General features: G+C 36.8%; 1 protein-coding gene across 1 annotated transcript; it reads left to right on the top strand.

Moving 5' to 3' along the window:
* Nucleotides 1–7,698: 7,698 nt before the first annotated feature.
* On the top strand, nucleotides 7,699–8,184 carry LOC111878716 (uncharacterized). The gene has a single exon (XM_023875223.1). The coding sequence runs from the start codon at nucleotides 7,699–7,701 to the stop codon at nucleotides 8,182–8,184; it is 486 nt and encodes a 161-aa protein (XP_023730991.1).
* The last annotated feature ends 14,839 nt before the right edge of the window (nucleotides 8,185–23,023 follow it).

Genomic DNA, 23,023 nt, shown 5'->3' with positions numbered 1-23,023 from the left:
CAAGCAAATACAAGCATAACTGACAATTGTCACAAAGACAATCATTACACTGCATCATAAACTAGTGGGCCGCCATTGGTGTATTCGACCAACAGATGACTCGCAAAGACAATCATCACACTACATCATACTCACCTCAGAATTAAGGTATCAAATCGCACTCAACGGATAACTCACGAAATCCTCTCCCTAATGCACAACCATAAAACCCTAATTAGAAATTAGGCCACATTCTAACTCGAAAGTCCAAAACCTAACTCTTGACTTAGGCAAAAAGGGATTCTATACCCTTGCCTCATTGGGCCTCTCTCCCTCCAAGGCCCAAATCCATACAAAGTCTAAAAAGGCATCCAAGCCCAACTACAAGGCCACTAAGGCCTAATGTAGCCCAAGAATACCCAACATGGCCTTAAGCCCAAAAATATCCTGCTACAACAGGTGGGCCTAAGGCTCAACCTAAACAAGTCTTAAGCCCAACCAAAACACAAGCATAAACGTCTTGCAAGCCCACATACATCGTATGTGCAGCGTACATGCCTCGTACGCCCAACGTGTTGGGTTTAGTATACTACAACATCCTATGGTACACATACAACCCTAAATGCCTTGGATCTATGTTTTCTCTAATTATACATGTAATGGTATTTCCAAAGCATTAAGCCTATAACTAGCATGCAATTGACATAAATAATATGGAATACTAGTTATGATGACATACCTCTTATGTAGCTTGAAACCTTGTTGTATTTGGCCTTAAGAGCTTAGCACCAAAAGTATGAATCCCTCAAATGGCTCACAACTCACCTTGGACAAAGGTGGCTCTTGAGAGAGAATCTCCATGAATCGAAACCACCTCATGAACTCCAAGAATATGTGTGTAGGCGTTTTATGGCTAAGGATTACATATGTATATGTTGGATTCCAAGGGTTATGGGTATAACCCAAATCCATACCCATGGGTATTATGATCCATGGTTCATGTGACCCAACTCTTTATGTGTCCATACATAAACTTGGTCCAACATGGATCATAAGCCCAACACATATAAATATAACTAATTACCATAATTAGTCCCCATAGATTTAATTAGTCTCTTTTGATCACTAAATTAATTCCAAATTAATTCTTTATCAATACTAATTAAAACATATGATTTCATATTAATATATTAGAACTCATAATATATTAATAAATCATATATAACCTTCTCTCAAGAGTCCATCCTAACAAATTGTCCTGGTGTTATGTAACCCAAATGGACCATGCTACTCTCGGGTCGAGTACATACCAGTAATAATTATGGGCTTAGACATCTAATCCAACACAACGTACGTGGATGATATGGAAGTTGGGGCACTGGCTCAGTACGCGTAACGTACTCTAGAATATATCCAATGTACTGGTCAGTCAAAAACTTAGATCCAACTCATAATAGCGGCTTAATCCATAAAGTTGTGAACTTTATGCTTTTGCATTCCTTGTTAGGGCTCAAACTATGAATTAAGCCCTCTAACTCAATTAGGAGGTCACTAGCATATGCATGGTTGAGTCTTATCCTCTAAGATAATATTTTTATGACTTCATAGACTTATAAGAGTCCAAAAGGACAACTCAAATAGCCTGGAGCAGCTTATACTCCATCAAACCAAGTTATGGGATCAAAAAGATGCTAAAATCTACCCTAACCCTAGATTTAAGCATAAAATGACCATTGTTCAAACTTTATACCTTTAATAGGATAGAAATGGTGCACAAAATTTGGATCTACAAGCTCCTTCTTCTCCTTTGCTTCTTCCCCGAACTTCCTTCTTCTTCAAAACCACGAAAGAACACCCAAACACTCAAGGTAAGCTGAAAAAATGCACTCAAGAAGGCTAGGGTTCAAAATTGGCGCTAAAAGGGCAATGGAGGCTGAAAGGGTAATGGACTTTACGAACTTAAGGTCTTTAACTAGGGTGCAAACCCTAGAAATTAGGGTTTCCCCCTAGCTTGAGTACACCCACGTACACCGAGATCACCCCGATGACGAGCATGCAAGGAGTACAACGTGTGTACGTAGTGTACGCCCAACGTCCTCACAAACCCTCCTTCACCTTTTTATGGAACTAAAATTGATTAAATCATTAGCTTCATACCTAGCAACTTAGGTGCTACAGTTGATGTAGGGTAGAAAACCGAGAGGTCCAACACTTGAGAGGCATTCATGACTCATTTGCACAAACATTGAGGGAGAGTGAGGTGTGGGAGAGGATTAGTCTGATTCTACTATTTATAGGGGGTATTTTTGAGATGCACGCCTCACAGTGCGCGTGAACCACCAGTGTTGAAACATGTCCTCTTCTTATGGTGTCACATCATTCATATCATGGAGGATCGGAGTGTCAGAATGCACGCCGCGCACTGCGCGCGGGTGCACAAGAGGATGTTTTATAATCTTTGAAAATTTCTGACTCTCATGTATGGACTCCGTTTTTTATGACTCTTATATATCCTTGTAGGTCTCGTCGTTCTCTACAAATTTCATTTTGTTGCTTTTGGCTAGTTTTAACTTCTGGATTTTGACTAGTTTTTATAACAAACTGTTATTTCAAACCTATGTAATAATGTAGGTCAATTTGTATTTCTTTTTAAAATAATAAAGAGAAATTTTAGCATACTGTGTATATTTACATAATTGACCCTCAAAAATAAAGTATTAAAAAATCTCGATTGGGATGAACCAAGTGGATAAGATTTTAATAAGGTTTCCAAAAATATAAAGAACACTAAAATCCGAGTTATAACAAAGAAGTTATGACCAATCAAAGATCTGCGAAAAAACAGGCAAAACACTGTTCGGTGTAAAAACTGAATTTTCAATAAAAGGCTTTTTAGCGTTAACAATCTAAATGAAAGTTGTAGTTTATGTTAAACCGAGAACTTTCATAAAAAGAACACCAAAATCTGACTTCGTATGAGGAAGTTATGATTTTTCTTAGTTTCAGTATAGCAGTGTACAACTAAAAACTCGAAATAAAGATTGAGTGATTTTTAGCCGACACAACCTAAATGAGAATTGAAGGTCTCTTCAGTAGTATTACAACGGTAAAAAACCGACAAAAACGGACATCGGATGAAGAAGTTATGAATTTTTAACGGATTTTCATGTCCCGGTCTGTTAAAAATAATAATATTAAAAACAAAGTCAAAATTTACCGACGAAGTCTATACAAAACTCATAGAGTATAATTTTACCTACGTGTGCATATAAAGAACGTCAAAAACGGACCTCGTATGCGAAAGTTATGATTTTTGCAAGTTTTTGGCCTAAAAATCGAGAAATGTTGAAAACCGGGAAATTTCGCATGGCTGACCTTCGGCCACGTCACCTCGCATGCGAGGCCTCCACCTGTCACCTTCTGATTGAACTGAATTCCTCCGTGTCGCATTCTGATTGGACCGCAGCCGAGGTCCAATAGGCAGCCGACATCCTCGCAGGACCACACCCCTCGGAAACCCCTTGGACACGCGCCCTCTTCCCATTCGACCGAAGTTCGGTCCAATCCGAAGCCAACACCTCCGATCCACCTGTCCGAATCGAAGCCTATCCCCTCACCACCTGTCCGACACGCGGCAGCCTCCCCTTGCTTCGGATCCAATGCTTCGGCCTATATAAGGCATGCTAGACCTTCTGGATTTTTACACATTTTCACCCCATTTACCATATATTTACACTTCTTTCACTTCCACAAACTCACATACAACCCCTAAATCCCGGATATCTTATCTCAAACTCTAAGCAAAGATCGAAGCCACGAGATTCCCGAGAAAAACAACCTCTCTCCAGTCAAAATTCTGCCTAATTAAAACCAATTTTTCACCAAATTAACTCCTTTCCAGGAAACGAAACGCTATCCAAATCACCATTTATCAAGTGAGTTCATACCCCCATATTTTCATAATTTTTATTGTTTTAAGGGGGGAAATACAAGTATAACACAAGAACTTTGTGTTACAAATAAATAATTTCAAATCACGATAAAACGATTTTAAGGCATCAAAAATACTTAAAATATTGAACTCTTTTATAATCTTATATTCTTCCCAAAAATTCATATTTGTGTATTTGTGTATGTGTGTGTGTGTGTGTATATATATATAAGATTTAAAAGGCTTAGGACTAATAAATCATTCTAGGTCATTTTCCTTGTTTGGATGTGGACTTATAGCATCGGTTATTTGTCTGAAAGTCGTTTAAATTTTACTTATATATAAAATTGAATATGTATATAAATATAAAAGTTATTTCATCAGTTTAATTAGCCTTGTAACATGTTGAACAAGGGGTTACATGCAAAAATAGATAAATACCAATTCATAAAGTACATATAAATTATAATAGGTATAATTTATGATACAAAGAACAATAATTCATGACTCAAGTATACTATAATACATTGTTTTACAAGAAACAAAGGGTTGATTCAAAACAAATCAAGGGTTTACAGTTTTCAAATACATATCAAGAATACAAATTCACGGACATACAATCAATCATTTATTTCAGAATGATTGGGTTTTCATTATACATGTAACGTTTATATGTTTTTTTATGAGACATTCAATACAGGTTGTTTAAATTCATTTAAACAACCAAGTTAAAGTCAAGATAATTATAACCAGAGTCTCTAGTCCGGGGATCGAAACAAGGTGTGTGTAGATCTATTTTGGGATTGACAACCCCACACTCAGACTGCTAGCTACAGTTAAGCATACACGCCAATGAGTGACAATTTTCATCAACAATTTAAACGCCTACAAAGCGTTTGTTTCATGGCATTCAGTCACAGTATGGTTATAATAACTCATTAAAAAGATATTAACAACACGTTAGTGTATAAACAACTAAACGTAAGTACATCTTCAAAGTACCAGTTTACAAAATACAAAGTACAATGGTATATTACAGTTTTCAATAACAGCTGGTGAAACCAGGCACACTCTCAGTTACAAGTTTTACAAATACAGAACATTGGTTTACAAATAGAACGGTTTTATGGAAATAAAACTACTTTTCATATACAACAGAAAATATGTGATTTAATGGAACAATTCTCATTTTCAAGATATAGAGACATCCTTTCAAAACATAAAGACTTATGCACTCACTCAACTTATTGTTGATAATCTCTTTTCAAATTATTTGTATTCTCAGGGAAATAATAAACAGGTGCTCCCCGAGCTTTTTGAGAAGATAGAGCTATTTTGAGTCATATTTTCTTCTATTGTGTAACTATTTTGGTTTCAATATACATTGATTGAACACATGTATATACTTATACTTTTTAAATACAATGGTTTGTACTTTGATTACTATGATGCATGTGTTGTGATACTATAAATGAAGTCCTCCACCCCCGAACGTTTCCGCTGTCTGGTTTGAGGGTGTGACAGATTGGTATCAGAGCATTGTTTATAGTGAACTCAGTATATCAATCCATAATAGATATACAAACTATAAATGCATTAGGGCTAGGAGCTCTGACTACAAGTATACTTTTTAAAACATTAAGTATTTTTACAAGAAGTATACTAACACTCATACCTACAAGTACATAGTCATAAGAACTTAAAAGTATTTGGATATTGAACATTACGGTCAAGCTTGGGTAGTTATGTAATCATATCTAGAATTAATATAGCCTGATCAACTATATTGATTTCAAATATGACCAACATGTGTTTAGGAGTGATAGTAGTGTTGTGACATGTGTAAAACTTACCAACTACAGAAGAAACTCTAGAACAGAACATGAAATGCTATAATAATATTTTAAACATCGATATGCTTTAGTTTTTCAGGCATTTCTGATGACCTTATTCTCATACAGACACAATGACAGGATATCATCTACCAGGGGACCCTTATTTTCCATATCATGGTAATGAAGGATGGGTAGTGGAGGATCTGGAAGAGGATCCAGAAGAAGACTCAGATGAAGAACCATTTGAGGACAGCGAATCAAGTGGTACAGATACAGAACCACTAATTTGCAACCTTGGGGAACGTCCCCTGAGACAAGACAAAGCAGAACCCATACCCGAGTGGGGCGAATATATAAACCATTGGAGTCGGCAAGACGGCCAACGCCCTCCTTACGGAATGGAAAGAGGTTTCTATAACGCCTCTAGAGGAGCAACAACCGATAGAACTCTTCTAGTTATAGTAAATAGAATAGCCCGCCAAGCTGATCAAGCGAGGATTGCGATCAATCGAATCCTAGAAGTAAATACGGTTGCACAGGTTAACACTGCACATATCCTTCGTCTTGATGAAATGCAGGACGACACCTAGCATCATACTGAAGCCCTTCAAAGGCAACTCAGTGCTGCTCAATCTGAGATAAGGGTATTGAGAGAGCATCAAGCTGCACAAGAAAGGCGCTGGAAAATGCAGGATGAAGCAGGACCCAACAACCGTCGTAGCAATCGCCGCAAATAGTGTTTACACTACTTCTACTTTCTTGTTTAATATACTTAATGTGTAGAATACTTTTCATGATATGTACAAAACCAAGTATCAATAAAATAATAAGCAATTTACTTCAACAAGAGTTATTACAATTTTCATAAACATCCTATTCCAAAGTTTTGGATTACATATATGATCCAGTGTTATTTTTCCTGCTTTTCAATACGACCGCAAAAATTTTATTTTCGGTAGGTCGGTTTGATGTCGATGCTTTCCCAGTATTGTGATATATTATAGACCTGCTTTAAGGTCAAGTATTCAGATTACATATACTTAATATATCAACACAATCGACATATATTTTCATACTCTTTGAAAAATAACCACTCAAATTCATAATCATCCTATTGCAAGTTGTAATTACAATAGATTTCTATTTCCAATCCTTTACAACAACCATATTTGATTAAGTGTTTAGTTCAGAGATATCAAATTCATATTCCTTCTTGATATCTTACCATCTTTTTACCTTTTAATTCTTATAGGAAAAGATGCCTCCTCGTAGAAATCCAAGACATAGAAATGAAGCACCGATGCCACCTCCACCACCACCCCTCAATACGACGTCGATATGTTTCAAGCAGCGGTCACGACGGGTATAGCGGTTTCCATATCTCATATCAATACTCCTGGTGCTAGTGGGTCGGGAGCTGGTGCACATCCTTCTAACCACGGCGAGGGTCATGAGCACTCGCGATAGTGCACTTATAAAGACTTCTCGAATGCCAAACCCATGACCTTTAATGGAACTGGAGGAGTGATGGTTTTAAGGCAGTGGATTGAGAAGAGAGAAGCAATCTTTGAAATTTGCTCCTGTCTAGAGGGTATCAAAGTTAAATTTGTTGCTTGTACTTTTTCAGATTGGGCCCTAACATGGTGGAATGGCCATGTGAAGTCACTGACTTTGATAGTGGCTAATACTATAAGCTGGGAGAACCTAAAAACCATGTTGACGCGCAAATACTGTCCGCGAGGGGAAATTCAAAAACTTGAGCAAGAACTCTGGGGTGCTACCATGGCTGGTGCAGACATAACAACTTACATTAATCGGTTCTGTGACTTGGCGATTCTGTGTCCAGAAATAGTTGCTCTAGAGAGCAAAAAGATTGAAAGGTATATTTGGGGACTGTCGCCCCACATACAGGAAAGTGTCATTGCATCTAGGCCTGTTACCTTTGACAATTCCATGGAACTGGCACAATCACTTATTGACCACGGAAATTGTCAAAACTCTGTGCTTACTGCCCTAGAACAACCTAAAGAGAACAACAACAATAGCAAGAAGAAGGGTTGGAACAAAAGGGAGGGAAAATCTCCTCTGGACCCTTCAAAGAAGCAACAAGTAGTGGCAATCCATGCCACTACTGTACCTACTACCATACCTGCTATTGTGCCTGCTGTTGCCCCTAATAACCTAACACCAACTAAGCCCTATGTTGGTAGCCTCCCTAAATGCAACAAGTGCAATTTTCACCACACTGGAAATTGTCAAGAAATGCAGTGTCGTAACTGCAACAGGAAAGGGCATAGTGCCCGATTCTGTAAAACACCACCTCAACCACTTAACCAAGTACCTGCCGCTGGAGTAGGTCGAGCATGCTACCAATGCGGGGATGTGGGGCATTTCAATAGAGATTGTCCAAAAGCTGGAAATGTCGATGGGGTTGGGTGAATTTTAGGACTGGCTCACGAAGAAGCAGCAGCAGACCCTACAGTGGTCACGGGTAAGTTCCTTTTCAACAATACTTATGCATGCATTCTTTTTCATTGTGGTGTTGAGAGGAGCTTCATGAGCCATAATCTTGAACATCTACTAAATCAAAACTCCTAACCACTAAATGAAACTTTCACAGTAGAAATGGTTAATAGGAAATCTGAATCCACCAACGATATATACATAGGACGTACCCTTACCTTGAATGACTTATCTTTCCCAATAGACCTTATGTCGGTCTCTATCAAAAGTTTTGACGTCATAATAGGTATGGATTGGTTGTGCCCCAACCATGCCAACGTCCTATGCTATGAAATAGTTATTCTCTTGAACTTGCCAACTAATGAAACTCTTATTATTTATGGCGACAAACTTGGAACGAACCTTCAGATCATTTCTTGCATCAAGGCACATAAATACCTTCACAAGGAGTACTGTGCATTCCTACCTCACGTGGTAGACAAAAAGCAAGAACTGAAAGACATCGCAATCATTCCTGAGGTCTGTAACTTTCCCAATGATCTTCCAGGGGTGCCTCCCGAACGACAAGTCGAATTCCGGATTGACTTAATCCCTGGAGCTACCCCCGTAGCCAAATCCCCCTATCATCTTGCACCTTCTAAGATACAGGAATTATCCAGCCATCTTAACGAACTCCTAAGAAAAGGTTTCATAAGACCAAGATTCTCACCCTGGGGAGCACCCGTTTTGTTCGTAAAGAAGAAGGAGGGATCATTCCACATGTGCATAGACTACCGTGACCTGAATAAACTTACCATCAAGAATCGATATCCTCTGCCTCGCATTGATGATCTATTCGAACAACTTCAAGGTGCGAACTACTTCTCGAAGATATACTTAAGATCCGAGTATCACCAGTTACAAATTTTGGAGGAATACGTTCTCGAAACAACGTTCAGAACTCGTTATGGTCATTACGAGTTTATAATGATGCCATTCGGATTGACGAATTCACTTGCAGTGTTCATGGACCTAATTAACAAAGTGTGTCGTCCATTTTTAGACAAATTCGTCATAGTCTTCATTGACGACATCCTTATCTACTCAAAAAGCAAAGAGGAACATGGCCAACATCTTCGTCAAATATTACAAACTCTTAGATCAGAGAAGCTATATGGGGAGTTTTCAAAGTGTGAATTTTGGATCAGGAAGGTTGATTTCCTAGGTCACGTGGTAAGTTCAGAAGGAATACATGTCGACCCTTCCAAAATAAAGGCAATTGAAAACTGGTCAGCACCCAAAACACCTACAGAAATCCGTCAATTCTTAGGTCTTGCTGGCTATTATCATAGATTTATTCAAAATTTCTCTCAAATAGCTAAGCCTCTTACTACCCTGACCTAAAAGGGTGTAATCTTTAGCTGGGGAGAGAAGCAAGAAACAACATTCCAAACGCTAAAGCGAACTTTATGTAGTGCACTGATCCCGTCTCTCCCTGAAGGGACAGAGGGTTTCGTAGTGTATTGTGATGCTTCTAATCAAGGCCTTGGATGTGTTCTTATGCAAAGAGGAAAGGTTATATCTAACGCCTCAAGACAGCTAAAGACACATGAAGTCAACTATACAACACATGACTATGAACTAGGAGCAGTGGTGTTTGCTCTGAAGATCTGGAGACATTACTTATACGGCACGAAATGCACAATATTCACAGACCATAAAAGTCTCCAGCACATATTCGATCAGAAAGAGCTGAACATGAGACAACGATGATGGGTGGAGCTACTGAACGATTACGAATGTGAAATTCTTTATCACCCTGGTAAAGAAAACGTTGTAGCTGACACCCTTAGTAGAAAAGAATACTCGGGGCACCGGGTAAAGTTGTTTACCATGACAATCCATTCACATCTGTCCACGCAAATCAAAGAAGTTCAACTTGAACCCTTGAGACCTGAAAACATGGCAGGTGAAACCCTTAGAGGAATGGATAAGAACTTCGAAGTCAGGGATGATGGAGTCTATTATTTCATGAACCGGATCTGGAGACCAAAGTTCGGTGGTTACATAGATGTGGTTATGAATGAAGCACACAAAAACCGATACTCCATCCACCCAGTTTCACACAGGATGTATCTGGACCTTAAGAAACTATACTAGTGGCCTAACATGAAGGCCGAAATTGCTACCTTTGTAGGCAAGTGCCTTACTTGTGCCAAAGTTAAGGTAGAGTACCAGAAACCTTTAGGTTTATTACAACAACCTGAAATCCCTGAATGGAACTGGGAGCGGATTACAATGCATTTCATAACCAAATTATCCAAGACATCGAGTGGTTATAATACTATTTGGGTAATAGTCGATAAGTTAACCAAATCCGCACACTTCTTACCAATCAAGGAGACTGACAAGATGGAGAAGCTAACAAGAACTTACCTCAAGGAGGTTGTTAGACTACATGGTGTGACAATATCTATTATTTCGGATCAAGATAGTAGATTCACATCTCGTTTTTCGGCAGTCTTTACAAAACTCTCTGGGAACTAGGCTGGACATGAGTACAGCCTACCATCCACAAACCGACGGACAAAGTGAGAGGAAAATTCAAACATTAGAAGATACGTTACGAGCTTGCGTGATAGATTTTGGAAAGGCATGGGATATTCATTTACCCCTTGTTGAGTTCTCTTATAACAACAGTTATCACACTAGCATAAAGGCTGCTCCATTCGAAGCCCTCTATGGCCGCAAGTGCAGATCCCCTCTGTGTTGGGATGAAGTGGGTGACACGTAGCTAGCTAGACGTCAAACTCCTGACAGTGCTCTCACTGGTCCGGAAATTATTCGAGAAACTACCGAGAAGATCGTACAAATTCGGGAGCGACTTAAAGCTTCTAGAGATAGACAGAAAAGTTATGCCGACGAAAGGAGAAAACCCTTGGAATTCTACAAATTTGGGAGCGACCACGTTATGTTAAAGGTCTCACCCTGGAAGGGCATGATATTCTTTGGAAAGCGTGACAAACTGAATCCAAGGTACATAAGACCATTCGAGATTCTTGCCAGAATTGGCCTTATAGCTTACAAACTTCGACTACCCCAAGAACTAAGTAACATTCATCCTACCTTCCACGTTTTGAACTTGAAAAAGTGTCTATCCAGCGTGACACTTGTGATACCACTCGAGTAAATCGAGTTAAACGAGAGCCTCAATTTTGTGGAAGAACCCGTAGAGATACTAGACAGGGAAGTTAAGAAAACCAAACAAAGCCGTATCCCGATAGTGAAGGTTCGATGGAATGCAAAACGGGGACCTGAATTCACTTGGGAGCAAGAGGATCAAATACAACAGAAATATCCACATCTTTTTCCTTAGTCTATCTGTAATGTTAATTTTGGGACGAAATTCTCTCTAACGGGGGGATAATGTAACAAACCGTTATTTCAAACCTATGTAATAATGTAGGTCAATTTGTACTTCTTTTTAAAATAATAAAGAGAAATTTTAGCATACTGTGTATATTTACATAATTGACCCTCAAAAATAAAGTATTAAACAATCTCGATTGAGATGAACCAAGTGGTAACGATTGTAACAAGGTTTCCAAAAATATAAAGAACACTAAAATCCGAGTTATAACAAAAACTGAATTTTCAATAAAAGGCTTTTTCGACTTAACAATCTAAATGAATGTTGTAGTTTATGTTAAACTGAGAACTTTCATAAAAAGAACGCCAAAATCTGACTTCGTACGTGGAAGTTATGATTTTTCTAAGTTTTAGTATAACAATGTACAACTAAAAACTCGAAATAAAGATCGAGTGATTTTTAGCCGACACAACCTAGACGAGAATTGAAGATCTCGTCAATAGTAGTACAACGGTAAAAAGACAGAAAAAAACGGACATCGGATGAAGAAGTTATGAATTTTTAACGGATTTTCATGTCCCGGTCTGTTAAAAATAATAATATTAAAAATAAAGTCATAATTAACCAACGAAGTCTAAACAAAAGTCATAGACTATAATTTTACCTACGCGTGCATATAAAGAACGTAAAAAACAGAGCTCGTATGCGAAAGATATGATTTTTGCAAGCTTTTTGGCACAAAAATCGAGAAATGTTGAAAACCAGGCAATTTCGCATGGCTGACCTTCGGCCACGTCACCTCGCATGCGAGGCCTCCACCTGTCACCTTTTGATTGAACCGAAGTCCTCCGTGTCGCATTCTGATTGGACCACAGCCGAGGTCCAGTAGGCAGCTGACACCCTCGCAGGACCACACCCCTCGGACACCCCTTAGACAAGCGCCCTCTTCCCATTCGACCAAAGTTTGGTCCAATCCGAAGCCAACACCTCCGAGCCACCTGTCCGGACCGAAGCCCATCCCCTCGCCACCTGTCCAACACGCGGCAGCCTCCCCTTGCTTCGGATCCGAGGCTTCGACCTATATAAGGCATGCGAGACCTTCCGGATTTTTACACATTTTCACCCCATTTTCCATATATTTACACTTCCTTCACTTCCACAAACTCACATACAACCCCTAAAGCCCCAATATCTTACCTCAAACTCCAACAAAATCTTGAAGCCTCAAGATTCCCGAGAAAAACAACCTCTCTCCAGTCGAAACTTTGCCAAATTAAAGTCGATTTTTCACCAAATTAACTCCTTTCCAGGAAACGAAACGCTATCCAAATCACCACTTATCAAGTGAGTTCATACCCCCGCATTCTCATAATTTTTACTGTTTTAAGGGGGAAATACAAGTATAACGATTTTAAGGCATCAAAAATACTCCAAATATTGAACTCTTTTATAATCTTATATTTTTCCCAAAAATTCATATATATATATATATATATATATATATATATATATATATATATATATATATATATATACTTCCCAAAAATTCATATTTATATTAGTCCTAAGCGTTTTAAATCTTATATATATATATATATATATATATATATATATATATATATATATATATATATATATATATATATATATATATATATAAGATTTAAAAGGCTTATGACTAATAACCCATTCTAGGTCATTTTCCTTGTTTGGATGTGGACTTACAGCACCGGTTATTTGTCTAAATGTCGTTTAAATTTTACTTATATATAAAATTGAATACGTATATAAATATAAAAGTTATTTCATCAGTTTAATTACCCTTGTAACATGTTGAGCAAGGGGTTACATGCAAAAATAGATAAATACCAATTCATAAAGTACATATAAATTATAATAGGTATAATTTATGATACAAAGAACAATAATTCATGACTCAATTATACTAGAATACATTGTTTTACAAGAAACAAAGGGTTGATTAAAAAAAATCAAGGGTTTACAGTTTTCAAATACATATCAAGAATACAAATTCACGGACATACAGTCAATAATTTATTTCAGAGTGATTGGGTTTTCATTATACATGTAACATTTATATGTTTTTTTATGAGACATCCAATACAGGTTGTTTAAATTCATTTAAACAAACAAGTTAAAGTCTAGATAATTATAACCAGAGTCTCCAGTCCGGGGATCGAAACAAGGTGTGTGTAGATCTATATTGGGATTGACAACCCCACACTCAGACTGCTAGCTGCAGTCAGGCATACACGCCAATGAGTGGCAATTTTTATCAACAGTTTAAACACCTACAAAGTGTTTGTTTCAGGCCATTCAGTCACAGTATGGTTATAATAACTCATTAAAAAGATATTAACAACACGTTAGTGTATAAACAACTAAATGTAAGTACATCTTCAAAGTACCAGTTTACAAAATACAAAGTACAATGGTATAATACTGTTTTCAATAACAGCTGGTGAAACCACGCACACTCTCAGTTACAAGTTTTACAAATACAGAACATTGGTTTACAAATAGAACGGTTTTATGGAAATAAAACTACTTTTCATATACAACAAAAAATATGGGATTTTCTGGAACAGTTTTCATATTCAACATACAGAGACATTCTTTCAAAACATAAAGACTTATGCACTCACTCAACTTATTATTGATACTCTCTTTTCAAATTACTTGTATTCTTAGGGAAATAATAAACAGGTACTCCCCGAGCTTATTGAGAAGATGGAGCTATTTTGAGTCATATATTATTCTGTTGTATAACTATTTTGGTTTCAATATACATTGATTGAACACATGTAAATACTTATACTTTTTAAACACAATGGTTGTTTGTACTTTGATTACTATGATGCATGTGTTGTGATACTACAAATGAAGTCCTCCACCCCCGGACGTTTCCACCATCTGGTTTGGGTGTGTGACAGTTTTTATTACCATTATGATTCTATAAAAATCATAACTCCCTCACACGGTTTCCGTTTTAGGCATTCTTTGTTTCATTATTCGTACTTTAACTAGAACTATGACTTCCTAGTAAGCGACTTTTTCCAAAAGTCAACCATTCTCTTTGTAGTATCCATCATTTTAACTTCTGAAGTATTGTATATATTTATTTTAACTTCTCTTTGTAGTGTCCACCATTCTCTAGCTGATGAACTCTTCAAATTTTCTAATGGTAAACTTGAAGAAACAGCTTATGTTGAACAACCACCAGGTTTTATAAACGAAAAATATCCAAATCATTTTTATATTCTTGATAAGGCAGTTTATGGTTTAAAACAATCTCATCGTACATGGTATGAAACTCTAACTGGATTTCATAAACAATATAAGTTTAAAAAAGGTTTTATTGACCCTACTTTATTTCGTAAGAAGGAAGGTGAAAATCTTATGATCATCCAAATTTATGTTCATGATATCATTTTCAGATCAACAAATCCTCAGCTGACTATTGAATTCTGAAAATTGATGGAAACTAACTTTGAGATGATTTTGATGGGTCCCATTAATTTCTTTCTTAGATTAAATATTAAATCGAGTTTGGAAGGGATCTTTATAAACTAGGAGGAATTTACAAAGTCTTTACTTTCAAAATTCATAATGACCGGTGAATCCAAGGTAATGTTCCAATGGTGTTCAGAACTAAGTTGACTCCATCTGTTGATAAACATGCAACAGATCTCACGTTGTATAGACAAATTATTGTGTCGTTATTATATCTTACAACAAACATGATAGATATCATGTTCACAGTTGTTTGTTGTGCTCGTTATCAAGTAAATCAACGAGAGCTACACATGACCGTAGTGAAAAACATTTTTAGATATCTTAAGCGAACTACATCTCTTGGATTCTGGTATCCAACTGAATTTGGATTCTTTGTGCAGGCTTACTTTGATGCAGATCTTGGTGGATATGGAGTTGATCGAAAAATTACTACAAGCGGATGTTAATTTTTGGACGGGAAACTTATAAGTTAGCAATCAAAGAAGCAAACTGATGTCTCTTTATCAACTACTAAAGCTCAATATATAGAAGTTGCTTCATTTACTTTGTAAATAATTTCGATTCAAAGTCAATTACAAGACTATGGAATAAATATGAAGAAGATATCGTTGTACTGTGATTCAGAAAGTGCAATAAGGATATGTCACAATCCAGTACAACATTCTAAAACGAAACATATAGCTTTGCGATATCACTTTATTAAAGATCATGTTAAAGATGGAAACGTTGAAGTTCATTTTGTTCGTTCAACACATCAATTGGCATATATATATATATATATATAGACACACACACACACTAAAACCTTACCTAGAATAACATTCAATCGCATATTGCTTGGGCTTGGTATAATTGAAGTTGACTCAGTTCCGTAATCGTCATGTAAAATTATGAATTGCGAAAGGGTATTATTCATCATGGAATGGTTCTGATATTTGGAGATCATCGCAAGTCGTAAATAGGCACGAGACATTTACTATTCACATGTGAGCTGTTATGAGATTCGCACACAATCAGAAGATACAAACTTTTGTTCGATGGTTACTGTTCATTTGCGATCAGTTAAGAGTAGTAATTGTTCGTGGTTTCTTTTGAAAATTGCTTTTGGTTGCGAGAGGGTGTGATAAATCGCAGGTCAATGCCCAAGGTATTCTTTTGTTTGCTTATTCATTTTGTTATTTATTTATTTTTACTATTCATATCCAATGAGTTGCGATTTTTGGATGTCATTGGAGATGCTTAATAATATTTTCAAAATTCCAAAAAGATTTTTTCTTTTATTAAACATTCGAAAATCCAAAAAGATTTTCTCTTTTATAAAATTTTCAAAAATCCAAAAGGATTTTCTCTTTTATAAAATTTTCAAAAATCCAGAAAGATTTTCTCTTTTATAATACTTTACAAATGCAAAAATATTGTATTTCGATAAACACTTGCTGATATTGCATGCCACGTCAACTTTCGTAACGATCAGGTATTCTTGTTTTTCAAATTTTACTAGTTAGGTGTCCCTAGAAGCATGATGCAGCATGTTACCCAAAGCCTCATTAATTCTTGGATTATGAAGCCTTAATGAAATTTCGTGCTCTAAGAATTTCTACCCAATAGGCTATATTATCAAAAATCATCAAGCTACCTTTCTCTTTTCATTTCGTTGTTTATAGATTACTGCTTTGTCCTTATATAGCAGAGGTACTATTTTTCTTAAGCCAATCTTGGAAACCGATGATGTCTTGGGTTTATACAAATCCAAACATAGGGTTCCATTTTCTATGCCAAACATAATTTGTTTAACCTTTGGCATTCGAATCTACACCAATTTGAAATTATGGTTATTCAAAAATTATTTTTATGATCAATTACATTGTCACCATGAGATTATGAGAAACTCGTTTTTCCATCTTCTTATCTAATATCTCTTACACTATGCACACACTATGATGCATATCCCATTACATCTCTAGTATAAAAACTACTAGGACGTAGGTGTGCCAAAAATTTGTGTTTATGATCTTTTCATCATTATCACCATGATGAAGAGTGAGACCCACAAAACAATACCAAAAAGGAATTGATGGTGAATTCATTTAAAAATTATAGATTGTAACTTCTGAATTGATGGATGAAATGAACTATGTTTCAATATAACACCATCACTCCATATATTTCTTTCATCCACATTTGTATCTTATTTTGCATGGCACCCCTAAGTTTCAGATGAAAACAATTCAGAACATATGGTTATAAAACTCTGTGCGATGATCGCCTACTATCACCATAGGATAACGTTATCCACCACCAACCTTTCATATTCCCAATATCTATCCTTGAGGTCTCATGTCAAATAAACCAGAGCTAAGATTTCACAAAGTCTAGTTAGTGATTCTAGTCATTTTTCCCATGACTAGATAAAACTCTTCTTAACTTTTGTTACTATTCTGAAAAGTTCTATTATTGATACAATCTTGGTCGTAATTCCAATGGATACTATTTCAATTCTTGTGAATTGGAGGGTGGATCAGTGATTACGAAACGGCTGCAAAACAAAATAGCACATTTCGTCTTGTGAAAGTTAAATCAAATTCAAAACTGGCACATTTTTTAAAAACCAGTTCTATTATAATTATGGTGAGTTGTCAAGCGGTTGTTTTACCTACTTTTCCGGGATGATTGTTGTGGGAATTTTTGATGACGTCTAAAGTGACATGCTGAAGAGATTTGAAATCGAGTTTAAAGATCAATTCATGTAAGAATTAAGAAAGAAGAAATACGATGAATACGAGAGTAAATATAATAGTTGATCAGCTCATATTATGCTTTTGATTTTACAGAGTACAAAGGAATTTTCTGTAAAGAATATGTGAAAGTTAAGTACTCACTCAGTACAGTCTCCTATTTATAGGAGTACAAAAGCATAACAAAATACTAAGAACTAGACATTCAGACTATTCATTAAAATGCCTTAGTAAATATAACATTACATCCGAATATTCTACTTACGAAGATTAGAGATCCTTCGTAACCATACAACTAACACTTCGACTTATTACAACATTTATATCCTAATAATCTCCCCCTTTGGAATAAAGGTCGAAGTCTTCATGAAGTTAGTAGTTGAACAGCATACATCAGCACTCTTCGGATTTCCAAGTACCAAGAGATAACTTTCTTTATCTCCTTCTTGTCTCCTTCTGAATCTTCTTGCAATGATTCATACGAACAATTAAGTTCGTATATTGCGAATTTGTATATCTTTCCACTTCAGCGGTTTGAAACAAGAATCTCTTGGCTCTTCCAGCTTTATCTTTTCCTGCGAAGACTATCCCCAATGGCTTTAAACATATTTCTCCGCCTTCGTACTTTTTCAATTCAACCTGCTTCTTCGTAGGAGCCATTGGTGCTGTAATGTCGATGCCTTTAACAGTAGCAAGTTCGACATCAGTTTGAGCTAAGCATTCGAAATAATTCTCCAAGAAAATTTTTATGTGCCTACACCCAAGACTGAAAACATCTGGTTCTGTTTCTTGGAGAAAAGAGAATGACTTGTCTTTAAGAATCAGAGCAACATTGGTGAGATCGTAAGTGTTCATCAATGGAAAGTCTGCCACAGTGAACTCTTGTATCTTTCCACTTGCTCTTGTCACAACATATTTCAAATTCTGAAACTTTCCTTCGAAAATAACATCCCTTTTTATGGATATCACCTTCTTAATCTTCTCCAAGTACCAAACTTCTTCTTGAGCCTTTGCTAACACAACATGAAATCTTATCTTCATCTTCTTTCCCTCTTCGACATCCATAGACTTTGTCTCTGCTTTAAACTGTGGCATGACGAACATCATCTCGTTGATCGGAAAGTCAAGTTGACCATAATCAGTATTTGTCACCACAAAACTCTTCTTCGGAATCTTTTCAAACGAATATATATGATCGAACATCACCCTTGATTCAATAGTTTCGTAGTTGAACAATTTCGAAGGATCTCCCTTATCAACATTCGAACCTTCAAGAGCTCTTTGTCGCATAATACTTTCCACATGCCTCATTCTTTCAACTTCAGCTGCCACCTCAGCTTTCTTCTCTTTGTTAGTCTTCTCAATCATGACTCCTTTTCCTTTGTCTTTAACATTCGAAGGAGTTGCATTCTTTGACGAAGATACATTCGAAGGAACTACATTCTCAATTACAATACCTTTTGTAATAGGTCTTGAAATTGGAACAGTTGTAGTCACAGTCGAAATGACTGGAGCAGCTGAAACTATTGTTGGTTTAACCACAACTTTCGAAGGATAAACTTTTCCTACCACCTTCGAATCTTCAGATATCTTCTCGTGTTCCCCAGCCTTTGCTTGACCAACCTTTTCTCCCCTTTACACCCCTGTGACAGCAGGTGGGGCATCTGATACGTTCGGCAAAAGGCTTGAAATTCGAAGTAATGGAGTAAGGTGTTTTTGAAGAATGGCTTCGAAATGAATGAATTTCTGAGAAAGAAATTCTTGAGAGATAATTGGAGAAGATGATTTCGAAGATATTTCTTTGAGTTCTTTCAGCAGCTTCACCAACTCTCCAAAATGTTGTTCTTCTGTGGCTGAAAGAGAGATCATCTAAGGATTTACTTGTTCGAACATCTTAACACATTGAACAACCGCATCACAAATGATATCGATCTTCTGATGTGCTGATTCATACCCCTGTTGAATATGTTGAACTTCTTTTGTCATTTCTTCACGAAGTTCACGAATCTGCATATTAACGTCTTCTTGAACCTTCTTCACTTCCTGTACGAAGAGCACATGTCTCTCCTTCGTAACAGTCTTCAAATCCTTTACTTCTTTGAGAAAATCAGATCTCATAGAATTGATTCTATTTTCAGTAGAACTATCAGTCTGATCAGTCTTCTCAAGAATGCGGCTTTCAGAATCACGTATTAGCCCTGAAGTCTTCGAAATCACCCTGCTTTCCATTTCCTTCATAAGAGAATCAACTTCCAAGATATTGATTCCAGCACTTCCTACATCCGCTTGAGATTGCAAGATAGAATTCAATTTTGAATTCAATATCTTGAATTGCTTCATCGTCATCAGCATATGGTCAGGAAAATCTTCTTCAGCTTTATCAAAGGAAAGAGCTTTGAATATTCCTCCAAACCCTTCGTTATCAGTTCCCTCATCAATAGCCATGGTTTCAGTAACAGGTGATGATGGATTTGGAGGATCAGTTGATTGTGTAGAGAATATGGTGGTGAAGGGTTGATCCATAATAGATTGGAATGTAGGAGAATCAGTTGTTGAAGTAACCTGTGGTAGAGACGTTGATTCAATGAGCTTTATATCAGCAGGCTTCGAGATTTCAGTAGACTGAAGGATTTCTTCTTCTTTTGGAATTTCATCTTCGGGAGTCTCAGGCACTTGATCCACTTCTTCGATACGTTGGGTTTTCTTCAAAAATTTCGCCATATCTTCAGCCCTTCGCTTCTTAGAAGATGGAGACACCGGAGCTGGAATTTCTCGAACAGTAACCCCTTGATGAGTAACCTGAGTTTTCTTTACCAACTGAGATTTTCTTTTGATCTTTATTCTTCGAAAAACCCCCGTCTTCGAAGGAATCGTTTCTTTAGATGGGGAGGCTTCGATAACCGGTGTATCAGCCACTGAGGTTAAAACCGGAGACACCTCTTCGACATTTCGAGATGTAACGATTAGCTCCTGATTCTTTTGTTCTGCTTTTACCCCTTTTTCCAAAGACCCACCCTCTGTCTTCTTTGATTTCTTTGACTTTTTCTTTATTTCTTGTTGTAACATCCCAGTAACGACGGTTGTGTCAATAGATTGTAAATATGACACCAACACATTATTCGTGGGATCCACCTTCTTGAGCATAGCATCCGGAATGCGAGCAACTGTGGTAAAAATAGTCGGATCATCATGTACTTCCTTCGGACTCCCATACATATGAAAAACGGCTTTCTCTTCGTAATCCGGAACTTCGATTTTCTCCTTCTGATAGACATATTGAACTATCAGACTCCAATATCTTGCACAAGAAATTCCCTGCTTAGCACTGGTCTTCGAAATACTTGTGATGAACTCTGTCCATAACTGCTCAGAATAATCAACCTGCAAATCATAGTATAGCCCAGCTACCATTGCATAGACCTCCATCCTTCCTTTATCCAACCCCACAGTTCTTCCAGTAAGACATCTAAGAAAGATGCCAAACAAAAAATTCCAAATTGTTGGTAACCCCGACTTCTTGAAGTCACTAATACAAGTTAATGGAGGTTGGTGACCCATCTCATTGAACATATACACCACTTGTGAAGAAGTAAGTTCATCAAACGGACCAGAATTCGGAATTCCCAAAATCTTGCAAAACAACCGCTTTGAGACCCTAATTCTTGTATCTGTGACCATTGTGAATTCAACACACCCAGTCTCTTTATTGTATGATGTCGTAGAACCTGCCTTTGATAACCAGGACATTGGAGCAGCAAATAAGTCAAACATTGCTTTAGACAGAACAGAATTCTGTAAAGCAACCACAAGCATGTGTAGTTCTTCCGGATATTTTGAGAAATCCGATTCGACTTGGTAGTTGGAACCCTGGATCTTCAGAATTGGAACACTGATAATTTCATATGTAGTTGGTGAGGAAGTAGTTGCCATTGAAGATGATTTTGAGTAAAGAACTTATGAAGAAGATGAATTGCACAGAGAGTTTTTGTGTTTCAGAAAGTTTGATCGCGTAAAGTGTTATGGAGTTCTGATTTGCCCTTTTATATGTAACCCTAGAATTTTGAATTTGAAGCGGGATGCATTAAATGCTTGCTGACATGGCACCTTGAAAAACGGAATGTACTCATGAAAAAGTAAAAATCGTAACTCTCAACACGCCTTACACGCTTATCATACACCATGCGTCATCAAGAGATAGGACTGTTTGGTATTCCCCAAAAGAATTGTAATCGTCGGATACCTTCGGAATAGAGGTTAGGCTCTTTCACTTTGAGGTTTAAAAAGCGAAGTCATTTGCCAGAATTTCGAAATCATCAGTTTAAGTTGGTGTCACTCAAACCTCAAGGATTTCGTGTGTGCTGTGTTCCAAAAGAAATTAGATGAGAAACAAAGAAATTTTTTTTTGGAAAACTTGTGATGTCAACAATTTCTTTTGACACAAAAAGAATTTTATCCCAGGCAAAGATATCTTCGAAAATTATCAAGAGAGATAATTAACAGCTTGTTTGGTTTCCCGTGAATTACAATCGATAACTTGTAGAGAAGTTTCGAAGGGTTTCTTTTATAGGTCAAATGGGTGGCTTCGAAAATTTCGTTACATATCAACCTTAAAATAAGGTGAGAAATTGTAAACAAAATTAGTTGTATAACCAATGTAGTTAGTGACAACTTGGTTGCGAATGATATTCAAAGTAACTTAGAATTTTGAAAATATACTCACACGGAAATCATATTCATAAAAACATTTATGCTGGATCTTGTTGGGAACAAACATCGTAGTTTTCGAATGTTTGATTAAGATCACTCAAAAGAAATGAATAGGATTTGGAGTATAAAAGGTACTGAAGCAAAAGCTTCGTAAGATCTGGAACATGGTTCCCCGTCAATTCCTTAAGGTTTATAAGATTTTGGGTTTCACTTCTATCACGGACTCATGATATTAGATCATAAACACAGAGTTGTGATTTGTCTAGGTTTTGATTGGTTTGATCAAAGACCTCAAGGACAAATTGCTTCGAATATTTGGAATATAAGAATTGTTTGGTTTAAAAAGATTGGATAAGAATCAAAGGGTACCTCTGTTATAATGGACAAAACAGAAAACTCTTAACTCATTTAAGAAGAGTAAGGTAGCTCTTGTTGATTTATGCAAATACAAGCCTTGTTGGGAAGAAATTTTCATGAGATAAATTCA

This window comes from Lactuca sativa, chromosome 5 (assembly GCF_002870075.4).
Source record: "Lactuca sativa cultivar Salinas chromosome 5, Lsat_Salinas_v11, whole genome shotgun sequence".
Lineage (NCBI taxonomy): Eukaryota > Viridiplantae > Streptophyta > Magnoliopsida > Asterales > Asteraceae > Lactuca > Lactuca sativa.
The sequence above is the reverse complement of the archived record's forward strand: the minus strand, read 5'-3'. Positions and strand labels throughout refer to the sequence as shown.